The 13,227-nt window shown below is 42.8% G+C and overlaps 1 protein-coding gene across 1 annotated transcript; it reads right to left on the reverse strand.

Annotated features, from left to right (window-relative positions):
* Nucleotides 1–569: 569 nt before the first annotated feature.
* On the reverse strand, nucleotides 570–2,491 carry LOC130547367 (uncharacterized). The gene is made up of 3 exons (XM_057323275.1): nucleotides 2,109–2,491; nucleotides 1,928–2,030; nucleotides 570–1,335 (listed from the first exon to the last, which is right to left on the reverse strand). Exons 1-3 carry the CDS (start codon nucleotides 2,267–2,269, stop codon nucleotides 808–810), a joined length of 792 nt encoding a protein of 263 aa, XP_057179258.1. The 5' UTR covers nucleotides 2,270–2,491; the 3' UTR covers nucleotides 570–807.
* Nucleotides 2,492–13,227: the final 10,736 nt, after the last annotated feature.

Here is a 13,227-nt window from a genome sequence, read left to right on the forward strand (position 1 = left end):
CAAATAACGTTCCAGCGATTTAACTTTGTGATTCCCATATTCGTCGGGATGATGTAACATTGGACATTGCTAGGACGTGATGATTTCCTCCTGAAGACGTATATGGAACGGACCATCAACCAACAACCAAACAGACTATTAAAATAGTTTTTATAATTGTATTTAAACACATCGTCCCTGGCATGGAGGATTAAATTAATTTGTGATTTAACCTGTGCATTAAAGATTCAATTTTATGCATAATTTAAATAATTTTCTAGTTAAATGTATTATACAAAATATGACGATTATTAAAACGTAGCACAGCACTGTACATCAACATCATACTTCATTCAGATACTGAGGTGAATGACATAAATAACCAAAGACTTCAACACAATGTAGATGATTCAAAGCAGATATTTATTGACGGAAATGAATAAATATTATCTTTAAGCTTAATATTATATTCTTGTCTTACCATAAGTTTAGCAGGATGTCTGTTTTTTAGATACAACTATCAATATCTTCTTCAGTCACACTCGCAAACATCAGGGTCCGTTCATTTAAACGCCAAATCCAGTGGAGGCTGGTGCTAAAAATATTTGGGGGGGCGCAAACAACAACTGTCAGTAATGCAGGACTATAAATAGCCATTAATCAGGTGATGTATCATTATTACAGTCAATGTTAATACATGCAAATAAATGTACTATGAATCAGTGAATTTGAATTGAATGTGGGTTTATTATCAGTAATGAAGTAATCAAGGTAATCATTAAAAAAAAACACAACACACTATAGTTACCTAATCATTGGCCATTAACACTATTTGAAAATAAATTTTGCTCTCCTTTCTTTCTGACTTGCAAATTTCTCAATGACCTTCTGGTTAAAGTCAATGATCTCAGTCACCATTCTCTTCTCCATTGACAGCATGGCCAATGCATTTAGTCTCTCCTGGGTCATGCTATTTCTCAGAAAAGTCTTAACTCTTTTCAAAGTTGAGAAACACCTCTCAGCCTCTGCTGTGGTCATGGGTGTGGTGATGAGGATCTTTAGGAGAGTGACAGTCTCTGAAAAGACTTCTTCAAGATTGTTCTCCTTAAACAGCTGCAGTAGGTCCACAGCACCACAACAGGTTCTGAACTCTTCCTTGCAGTAGATGAGACTAAGCTCTGTCTTTAGCTTACTCCCATTGAGCACTGGATAGGCCTTCAAAGTCCTACTCAGTGCATCTTCAGGAAACGCCACTGTGTACTGTTCAAACCTGTCTGCTTGCAGCAGGGTGGCACTAACGAGGTGGCTTGTGAAGCAGAACCGTTCCATGGTGTGTTGGAGTATGGTGTCACAGACCTACAGAGTGAAGGACAAAAACAAAAATGATGTAGTGATGACAAAATGTCAATTTCAACTGCAACATGATCAGTTGTAAGTCATAGAGAGACGGAGACCAGTTTCAGTGTTTGAATCCCTGATTTATCCAAACTTCATACATATGGACTAGACAAACATGCCAAGTTTCATGAACTTCTGATGCTTAGGGCGCTAATAGCATTTTTTTATTATCAGCCATTTTCATATCAATCAGATAAAAAGGGCACACCACTAGAGGAAACCTAAGAATAACAAATCTATTTAGATCACTATTTAAAGACTATGAAAATGGTTAAATAGATTGACTTGTAGTAAAATATGCATTGCAAATAAATGTAGTATAGTTTCATAAAGTTTAATAAAGCCCAATATCAAAGGATCTACTCTTTGCTACAATATTTAAGCAAAAAAATTATAAACTCAAAGACATGAGAACACATTTAGTACCCAAAGAGGGTAAATGAAACCATGCCGTTTAACTTGTTGTTAATATTTACTTTCTTTTTGATAGCTTCCTTTGATAGCTTTTCTATGAAAAACTGCAGAGTAACAAGGACTACAATAAACTTACCTCTGTTGCAATCCGTTCATGGACGTCTGGACTAAGCAACCGCCGCCTCTTTGGTTGAGAAGCTCCTTCACTGCTTTGGTTAACCAGAGAATGGAGAGAATTTCTGCAAAGGATTAAGAAAATGTATGACTAATAACAATAATAATGATAACAAATTCAAAAGAAGGAATACAGCTGCTACCTGATCTTCTGTATGTCCTGCTGGAACTGCTGGATGCTCCCCTTAATGTGGACTGAATCTATGTCCTTCTTCTGGAGTTTGGCATAGAGGATGTCCACGTGTGGCATGATGTTGTGGAAAAGTTGCAGAAAAAAATTAAAATCCTGATCCTCCAGCAGCATGGCAAAGCCTCCTGCCTCTCTGGTGGTAACAGGGTCAAAGTCACCTGAGTCTCGAATAGTTTCAAAACAGCGAATGAGGCCCTCTCTGTGCTCAAACACTGTATTGATGGCACGGCTGTGGAAGTTCCATCTAACACTGCTTGATGTTGGTAGTCTATGGGCAACTACTTTATCAAGAACATCTGTGCGCTTGGGTGATCTTGAAAAAAAGCTGGCAAATCCTCCAAGGTTAAGAAAAAAAATTCTAACTTTGGGTATGTGAGAAGTGGCCTTTTGCATTATTAGATTGAGCTGATGAGCATAGCAGTGGATGTAATGGGCATTTGGGTACACATCTTGAATCTTCCTTTGAACACCTGCAGTGGCACCTCTCATCACGCTGGCTCCATCATACGCTTGGGAGATGAGTTTACTCTTCTGATCCTCTGGAAGGATGACAGTAAGATGCTCTTTTAGTGCTGTAGCGATGGAATCAGCTGTAGTTGAATGCAGATGAATAAAAGCAAAAAACCTCTCCTGTACGTTGCTTTTGCCATCAATGTAGCGCAGCACAAGCACAAGTTGGCACTGTGTGGCAATATCGGTGGTCTCGTCGGCCTGGATTGATAGAAAATCGCTGTTTTGTGCTTCTTGGATTATGTGTTCCCTCATAACAGACAACATACAGTCCAACAGCTCGTTCTGCACGGTTTTCGAAGTTCCCTTAAACACAGAGGCATTCTCGAGGTGCTCTTTCAAAACTCCATCAAGAGAAGCAACAAAGTCGACCAAGCCACGGAATATCCCGGGGTTATCTGAGCTCTCGCTCTCATTGTGGCCACGCAAAGCCAGCTCAAATGCGCCACAAAATTTTACACAGTCTATTATTCTAGACAGGATGTGTCGATTTTTTGTGACCTCTTCATTGTGCCTTCTAATGCCAATCCTGTAGCCTTCATCTAGCTGTTCAGCAATGCTAAGCTTCCCAAAAAACTGGAGCCTCATAGCGTTGTCAAGATGGCTGCGGCTACTTTCATGTCGCTTGCACTTATCAGAGAGATGTTTTAAATCGCAAACCCCTGTTGTTGTCCACAACGTTTCGGTGCCAAGACTTTGAAACAGCAAACAGGGAAAACAATAAAAGGCATGACTTACATCGCATCCAGCTAGCCAACTCCGTTTTCCATAAGAAGTGCCGGAAAAGCACCGAGTGTAAGATCGACCGCGATCACTTGACTGCTGCTGAATTTGCAAGTTGGGTCGATCTGGTCCAAGCTCCTTGATCCGTTTTTTTTCTTCATCTGAACGCCTTTGGAACGGGTATTCTTGTAAAGATAAAACCGAATTTTCTTTCATCTCGAGATAATTTCGCTTGCTTCCACGTTAATCAGTACCTGTCAGTCAAATGACAATCTGCTGGGCGGTAATGAGAGGCGTTAAGAACGGTCCAATCACATGAGGCCAAAAATATAAAAACAATATTGATTCGCTTACAACAAAAGTGGGAGGGTTTGGGGCGCAGAGTGCTGCGCCCCAAGGACGATTTGAAACAAGCCAATTAGAGCTCAGCCTCAAATCACATGCTTTTCAAAAATGTTCGTGCCTACATACACACTCGTTTGTCCGGCGCCCCGCACACGTATGAACAAAATACAATTTTGATTTTTTGATTTTTTAATAAATGATAATATGACTAACGGTGGAATAGTACGACTAAATTATTTTATTACGTTATTAATTTGCGATATACTGTATATTAAACTTATTGTTGGCATATTAAAGTAGCTTTCTTCTCTGGATAACTTTAAGGGGGCGGCGCCCCAGCTCCCCCTATTGACTGGCCGCCACTGGCCAAATCTATCGAAAATCATTCAAATATATGTTTACTCTCACATCTGTGAGGTATAAAGAAAAGAATATTAATAAACCACTAAAGTAATACCATGCAGTGAGGTAAAACGAAATAACCGTTAATGTTTTAATGATGCCAGAGTGTGGCTCTTTGCAGAACAGAGAACGCGCGTGCTGGCCAAACGCGCGCATCAAATAAATGGAAACAGTTTCAATTGTTTTATCTTATTAAACTCTAGTTTAATAGCTCAGTTAATAGCATCCGTTCAGTTAAAATAACCATCTCGTCAAAAAACTGAATTCATTTACAGAATTCATGCAATTCCGTTTGAAATATCTATTAATGAAAACCTAAGTGAGAAAAATATGTTGTTTAAAATAATACAATATCTAGTTAAATGGGAAAAATATGCCGTTTACACAAGAAAATTATTTCGTTTTAACGACATATTATCTCGTTAAAATGACATATTATCTCGTTCAAAGGACATATCTCGTTTTAATGACATATCATCTCGTTTTAACGACATATCATCTCGTTTTAACGACATAATTGAGTGGAAAAAATAAAATTTATGTGGCAGCAATAGCTACCATAAAAAAGCACCAAGTTACTCTTTTGCTGTGAACGTAATGGAATAACAGCTGACATGCAAAGTAAATAATTATACGTCCTATAATTAATATTTACTGTTTTAATAACACAAAGATACTACTGCTTCAACAAATAATAATAAGTGGTTATTATTATTACATCATTAATGATTATGAATGTGCAATGATAATAATAATAATAATAATAATAATAATGACATCTTGACAATCAACTTCTATTCACATACTTTCAAAGAAACAGAAAAATAATCATGATTAAACAATAATAACAATTTGGATTTAATCAAGTCCTTGGACTGATCGTCCTTGTGTTCATAGGAGGCTTAGTCACACACAGCCACTTGTTATTTTTTTGCTACCCCAAATATTAGATGTCTGTATTCCCTTATTTACTGTCCCAACTTATGTTGAATAAACATTTGACTTATTAGTCTCGTTATTTCTTTAGTATTTATTTACATTATTAAAAATGGCAACATCATTTATCAAATTTATCAAACACATTAATTTACTATGTAAAAAATAATGGATGGTGTCTAATTTTACACTGTTGACAGTCCAAAAAGGCTACAAAGGAATTTAAGAGAGTAAAATCAGTCAGTGGAAGTTTTCATGAAGGAGTGTTTACCCAACACTATATGTTAAATGATGATGGGCTGTCATGTGATGCAGATTTTTCTTGTAAACATGAGATAATTTACAGTGATAACTGTGATCATAAGGTTTATGTAGGCCTAAATGTTAATAAACATATGTAAGTAATAATAAATAATGATATATGATAATAATAATAATAATGGCATAACACATAATAATAAATACACAGTAAGCATATGTACATGTAGTTCTTGTTGTGATCCAGCCTGTGTTCCATGTTCATTGTTAGTTGGATTCTTAGCTTCCTGTTTCATTTTGTAGTCCTAGTCTTTTTGATTATTGGCCTCATGTTGGTTGTCTTCCAGGTGTTTCTTGTCTTCTCGTTTATCCCAGTGTATTTAAGTCCTTGTGTTTTAATTGTCTGTGTCAGTCCTTGAGATGTATGATGTTATTTCATGTTCCCTTTTAACTTGTTTTGTTCCTTTATTCATTTTTAGGTTTCATAGGTCTCCTGCCCCTTTAAAGCCACATCTCACAATAAATTATGAAATTAATAATGAAATGTTTTCACAAATGAAGTTTAGTCTAAAGAGAGTGTTTTTCACCATTTTAGGCCATTTGTTGAGTGGCGATGGCCTGTCCTAACCTGTAAACTGATTTCCTTTAACCTGAAGGACTCAATGAATGTTTTTTGGGCAAATACTGATCTGTGAAATGTTTCACAAATCTAAATAGTCATTTTAAACTCAAAAAGACTTAAGTAAGAGGCCATTATTAAGTTGTGTAGGTGTCCTGTCCCTTTAAAGCCATAGATCACCATTAATATGCAGTTTAAATACACATAAGGCCATGCTCGCTGACATCGTGCCTGATGAATGATTGATGCTGGTTCGCGCCGCGGACGAATCGTTCATTTGAACCGGTTCTTTCTTTTTAGTGAACCGGTGGAACCAGTTCAGCTGAATCGTTCCCGTTTAGCGTCTCCCGTAAACACTTAATATTATCCACAAATTAATTCAGTTATTCACTTTCTGGCGTGCATGACAGTCCCGCGGACTTGAACCAATATACCAGAGTTATTTAGTTACACCAACAGCACACACTGAACTGAACTGCTGTGTGAAAAGAGAACTTATGAGCACGCGCAGCTCTCGTTCTAGAGTCGAGAGTCGGCAACAGTTTTCGGATCATTCGTTTTCGGATCACAAGAATATTGCTCTATCAATGTTTTGTTTTGAAGGAGAAAATAAAACATATATCGCTGGACTCGGACGAGACCGACTAGAAAATTATCGAGACCAATGACCAAGTCCGAGTTCAAATACCAACGAGTCCAAGACAAGTCCGAGACCATTAAAAAACGTCTCGAGTCCGGACTCGAGTACTACAGCACTACTGTCACGACCCTGTCCATAGAGTTAAAGAACTCGAAAAAAGGAAGGACAGAGTCCTGACACATAGATCACCATTAATATGCAGTTTAAATACACATAAGGCCATGCGAAATGGTCAAATCAATTTGTGAAAGTTTTCACAAATGAAGTTTAGTCTAAAGAGAGTGTTTTTCACCATTTTAGGCCATTTGTTGAGTGGCGATGGACTGTCATAACCTGTAAACTGATTTCCTTTAACCTGAAGGACTCAAGGAATGTTCTTTGTGCAAATACTGATCTGTGAAATGTTTCACAAATCTAAATAGTCATTTTAAACTCAAAAAGACTTAAGTAAGAGGCCATTATTAAGTTGTGTAGGTGTCCTGTCCCTTTAAAGCCATAGATCACTATTAGTACTTATATACTATAAGTCAATTTGTGAACATTTTTATGGTGACTTATAAGAGTTATGCAGCTTTTTTTATGAATAAGAACATGACAAAATTGCAATGCCATTTGTGAAACTAACCATATTAAGTAAAGCAACATTGAAACAATGAAAACACTGAAACAATTCACCAATCACAACGGAACCGTTACTTGTATGACTCACTTGTCTTGTTTAATTTATAGGTTTATTATGTATAATATCTTAATATATATAGATTATATAAAAAATACGAAATTTGTTTGTGAAAGTTTTCGTAAATTAGGCTGCGTAAACAAGTAAATTGGCATGAAATTTGGGTGCATGTATACTGAAAGTAGCTGTCATTGGTAAAGATTGTGTATTTGTCACCCTCCTTATCTAACAACTTAACACGATTTGACAGACAAAAACTTTGCTGTGAAAAAATTCACAAATCAAACTGGACAAGATGACGGTCTTTTTAGGTATTTAAGTCTTCAGCTTCGTGAGTTATACGCGTTTAAAAAAAAAAGTCGCAAAAATAAAACGCGGATATCGTGCCGGGGAAACCGCTTCACATGAATTCACAAATCACGATGTGCAAATTAAGATAACGTGTTCATGTATACAGCAGCGCGATGCGGATTCACAACTTAAAAACGTCCGAATGTCAAACCGCTAAACTATCTTTACTGCGGTATGCCCAGGTGGCTTGGAAGACGCGGCCAATGCGGTTTATCTATTTTGCAAAGTGAACTTGAGATAAGCAACAGACCTCACTCTTTGCGTTTTATGTCGAAGAAAGATTACGCGTTTGAATGGATTGTGGCTCATCATAAGATCTTCAAGCTAAATATAATCTGTTCACAGTACATACAATCTTGTATTTTACCCAGACTATCACAAACAGTGATACATACTCTTACCTACTTACAAAAAATACATCATATGTGACCCTGGATCACAAAACCAGTCTTAAGTAGCACGGGAACATTTTTAGTAAAAGACAAAAATACATTGTATGGGTCAAAATTATCGATTTTTCTTTTATGCCAAAAATCATTAGGATATTAAGTAAAGATCATGTTCCATGAAGATATTTTGTAAATTTCCTACCTTAAATATATAAAAACTTTATTTTTGTGAGTGGATGGTCTGCCACAGTGCCCCTGATTAACAACTTCAAAGGCAATTTTCTCAATATTTAGATTTTTTTGCGCTCTCAGATTCCTGAGTTTCCAGATATTGTCCTATTTTAACAACTCGTATATCTATAGAAAGCTTATTTATTCATCTTTCAGATTATGTAAAAATCTCAATTTCGAAAAATTGACCCATAAGACTGGTTTTGTTGTCCAGGGTCACATATTAAAGCTTCGCTTGTATGTTTAAGTCAGCAAACATGTATTTCACTGTTTTCATGAGCTGATATCACTGTGCCATTTCTGGTCTTGAAATGGTGCATGTTTTAATGTAAATGGATGATATGAAGGGCGCGGGACCTTCTTAGAATGTCTGTGGAGGACTTTCATTTCCTCTTTGAGAAAGTGACTCCACACAATAAGACATGACTTTTGCTACCATAATTCGACGAGTTTTGCCTCCATCACTTCTGTCCATTTCACACGCGAAGCGAAGCCATGGTTTGGTTTTCGCGCAGGCGCAGGCGCAGTGAGAGAAAATATAACGAATTTTAAAAAATCGGCTCGTAGCTCGGCTTCAACAGTGCGATACACTCACGAGCGGCGACCAATATTTCTGACATGTCAGATATTCGTCCGACCTTCCGATTGCCGCTCGAGGCTTGCCTTTTAAGGTAGGACGTAAATCAGATGAACGCTATTCGAATGCTGCAAGCACAATAACAGTGTGGCGATCTGTATATCCCTATGATATCGACGTTCTCATAATTTATTATTAATTAATAGTGTTAGTAATTTATAAAATGTTATAGGACAAAATAATTTGTACAAATATTATGATATTTAAAACAGATCACAACATGTCATCTGCGTCTGTGATACATGATTCAATATTACGTGCTTAAAACTGTCACGCCCCGCCCGTAACGAATTATTATGGTTGTTCAGAGCAAATAAGTGAGATGAATTGTTGTTTAAAATCATCAACATACATATTTGGCTTTGTATATTAAGTTTCAAGTTATTTGTATTTGTAATTATTATATGACAAAAACTTTAAACTTTAAAACGTTATGGACGTGACACAGCAGTGAGGAGTTGTGACATCCTAATTATAGCCATTATAAATTCACAAGGCAGTAATAGTAAGACAGAGTGAGTGTATTCATTTTTCAGACATGCCTTCATCTTTCTGCAAAATGCCTTTTTTAAACATATAAAGTACAAAAAAGGGAGCCTTTGATCCAGGGGCGTTGCACCCGTGGGCTTTTCCCGGTAAGAGGGTTCCCTATAGAGAGCGGTCTCTCGACATTGCGGAAGCTTCCGCATATGGGAACTCCTCCCTTCTCACCTCTCCTCTCCCTTCTCATCTCTCCTGAAGTCTTATTGGATAACGCCAGTGAAACTGGCCAATTGTCGCGCTCGCAACCGAATGTAATTACTGGCGACCAGACAGTATAAATACAGTGCACAGCGACAATACCTCAGAATCTTCTCTTTCACGCTGCCATCGTTGATATCATCAGAAGCTTCTTCATCCAATGGCCCCCTTCTGTTGTCTTTGCAGGATACGCACGAGCATTGCATCGCCTAGCGATGCAATGAGAGAGGGCCTAGCCCACGCTGAGGCGGCGTTCGGAGAGTCTGATTGCGCGCACTGTGCTAACCTGCCGGCGCGTGTCTTGAGGACTCGCAGGAACATTGCTCGAGGATTATTCGGGTCGAGGCCCACTGCTGCCAAAGGGCCGCTGGTGGGCCCACTCATGCCACGTGGTGGCGGCGACGACCCGGCTCAGGGCCGCCGTCCTCTGCCGTCGCCATCTTTCCCCGGTCATTTTCACTGAGGAGAGCCTTCGTCCCCCTCCCGCCGTTGCAGATGCCATTTCCTTCGGCCTCGACGAGGAAGACGACGACTCTATGTCCATCTCGGCACCGACTCGGAGAGCACCCCAGACCTCCAGGAGGAGGTCGTGAGGTTGCTGGAAAAGGCCGTTAAGGAGCTTGACCTTAGCTGGAGCGCCCCGGAGGAGCCAGCTAAAAGTAAGCTCGATTCCTGGTACTTTCAAGCGGCCCGCCGCCAGGCTGCACTGAAGAGGAGTGCTCCTTTTTTCCCTGATGTGCAGGAGCACGTGGTTAAGTCGTGGACGGCCCATCAATCGGTGCGAGTCCACGCTGCCACACAGGCTATGTTCGCCCACGTGGACGGGCCGGAGGCCCGCGGTTATACCCGCATGCCGCCCGTGGAGGAGACCCTCGCTGTACATCTGTGCCCCTCCTCCTCTTCGCTGAGCGCGGGACAAGGTCTACCGTCGAAGCCGTGCAGGTTTACCACCAACCTCGCCGACAAGGCGTACACCTCCGCCGGGGAGCCTCCGCGCTGCACTCGATGGCAGTTCTGCAGGTCTTTCAGGCGAAGATTCTGCAGGCGCTGGATGAGGGCGCCTTGGATGCGGACGCTGTGAAGGACCTGAGGGCGACGACGGACTTCGCGCTGATGGTGACGAAGCGCACCGCACAGGCTATCGGCAGGTCGATGGGCTTCATGGTCGTCCTTCACCACCATTTGTGGCTGACGCTGGCGGACCTCAAGGATGCTGACTGGAAGTCGCTGCTCAACGCTCCCATTACTCCCTCTGGTCTCTTCGGGGATGTCGTGGAGTCGGTGTCGGAACGCTTCGTGGAGGTGCAGAAGCGTGCAAAAGCCATGAGCCACGTGCTTCCTCGCCGTGCGTTGCAGCCGGCGCCGAGAGCGAGATCCTCGTCTGCTTCGCGCTCTTCCCACAGGCTTGGCATCCCTGGGGCTGCAGGTGAACGTGCCGAAGAGCAAGCTTCTGCCGAGTCGGTCCATAACATATCTAGGGGTATGTTTCGACTCAGTGGAGATGCGCGCCCGCCTCTCTCAGGAGCGCTTGGAGTCCATCTCCGCCGCACTGCACGCCTTCAGCCTGGACCTGTCCGTTCCGCTGAGGGTATTTCAGAGACTTCTGGGACTGATGGCGTCAGCATCACCAGTCTGCCACCTGGGTCTTTTGCACATGCATCCTCTGCAGCTGTGGCTAAAGACTCAAGTTCTGCGGAGAGCATGGTCCTCGGGTCGTGCGCGCGTGAGGATAACTCACAGATGCCTCAGCGCTTTGGAACCGTGGCGCGACTGGAGCATGTTCAGCCAGGGCTTTCCCTTGGGGCTTGTGACAACGCGCACGGTGGTAACGACGGATGCGTCTTCCTCGAGCTGGGGTGCAGTGTGCGAAGGCAGGCCGGCGTCGGGTCTGTGGTCGCCGTCTCTGAGCAGTTGGTACATAAATCGGCTGGAGCTGATGGCGGTGTTCTTAGCTCTGCAGACTTTTCGGCCTCAGCTGATGCAGCGTCATGTATTGATTCGCACCGACAACACGTCCGTGGTTTCGTACATCAATCGCCAAGGAGGGGTCCACTCCAGAGCCCTTTTCGAGCTGGCTGCGAGGCTGCTGCTGTGGGCAGACCAGCACCTGCTTTCCATCAGGGCAGCGCATATCCCCGGTCATTTGAACTGCGGAGCGGATATGCTCTCGAGGGGAGGTCTTTCCCAAGGGGAATGGAGACTTCACCCCGACTCAGTACGGATGATCTGGGATCGCTTCGGGAAGGCGGAGGTGGATCTGTTTGCGACGAGTGAGAACGCACACTGTCCGCTGTTCTTCTCGCTGCCGCGCTCCCCCAGGGAGACGGACGCTCTGACGACGCGCTGGCCGGACGCCCGGCTTTACGCTTTTCCTCCGGTGAAGATTCTGCCCCTTGTGCTGGGCAAGATCAGAGAGGAGAGAGTGTCTGTGATTCTCGTTGCTCCGTTTTGGCCGAATCAGCCTTGGTTCCTGGACCTGAGAGAGTTACTGGCGTCCTCTCCGTGGCGGTTTCCCCTCAGGGGCGACCTGTTATCTCAGGCGAATGGCTCGATTTGGCACCCCAACCCGGATTTGTGGAGCCTCCATGCCTGGCCGCTTCAGGGTTCTTAGAACCCCTCCCTCAGAGAGTGCTTGACACTATTGCGGAGTCTCGGGCGCCTTCCACTAGACGCTTATATGCTCTGAAATGGGATGTATTTAAGAAGTGGTGTATTGAGTGCGGTATAGACCCAGTGTCATGTCCCGTGTCTGATGTGTTACGCTTTCTACAATACAGGATGGATAATGGTGGCCTCCCATCCATGCTGAAGGTTTATGTGGCTGCTATCGCCTCATTTCGTTCCCCGGTTGACGGGCAATCGATCGGTAGGCATGCATTGGTGGTCAGATTTTTGAGAGGAGCTCGGAGGCTGTTTCCCTCGCGATCTCCTTCAGTACCTCTGTGGGATTTGTCTCTGGTGCTGAGGGCTCTCTCTCTGCCCCCGTTCGAGCCGTTGGAAGCTGTTTCTATGAGGGCGCTCTCTCTTAAAGCCGTTCTCCTTCTCGCTCTTGCTTCGGCAAAACGCATTGGGGATTTATGTGCGCTTTCTATCGGCACGGATTTCATTCGTTTTGGGGCCGGCAACTGCAGCGTTACTCTACGGCCGAAGGCGGGTTATGTGCCTAAGTTCCTGTCTACCCCGTTCAGAGAGCAGGTTATTTCGTTGCCCGCTTTGTCTTCCGAGTCGTCTGCCTCGTGTGATGCTGATGCTCAGAGGGCTGTGTGTCCGGTTAGGGCTTTGAGGGCTTACATTGATCGTACGGCCGGGTTTCGGCTGTCTGATCAGCTCTTCGTGTGCTACGGCGGAGGGACTAAAGGTCGGGCTGTCTCTAAACAGCGGCTCTCTCACTGGGTGGTGGACGCTATCAACCTGGCGTATGAGAGTCAAGGGCAGGCCTGCCCTTTCGGCGTCAGGGCTCACTCAACTAGGGCTGTTGCCTCTTCGTGGGCTTGGGCTAGACGCGTTTCTATTAAGGACATCTGTTGTGCGGCTGGCTGGTCTTCACAGAACACTTTCGCCTGATTCTACTGGCTGGATGTATCCTCATTAGCCTCGCATGTCCTCTCGGT

This window comes from Triplophysa rosa, linkage group LG23 (assembly GCF_024868665.1).
Source record: "Triplophysa rosa linkage group LG23, Trosa_1v2, whole genome shotgun sequence".
NCBI classification, from domain to species: domain Eukaryota; kingdom Metazoa; phylum Chordata; class Actinopteri; order Cypriniformes; family Nemacheilidae; genus Triplophysa; species Triplophysa rosa.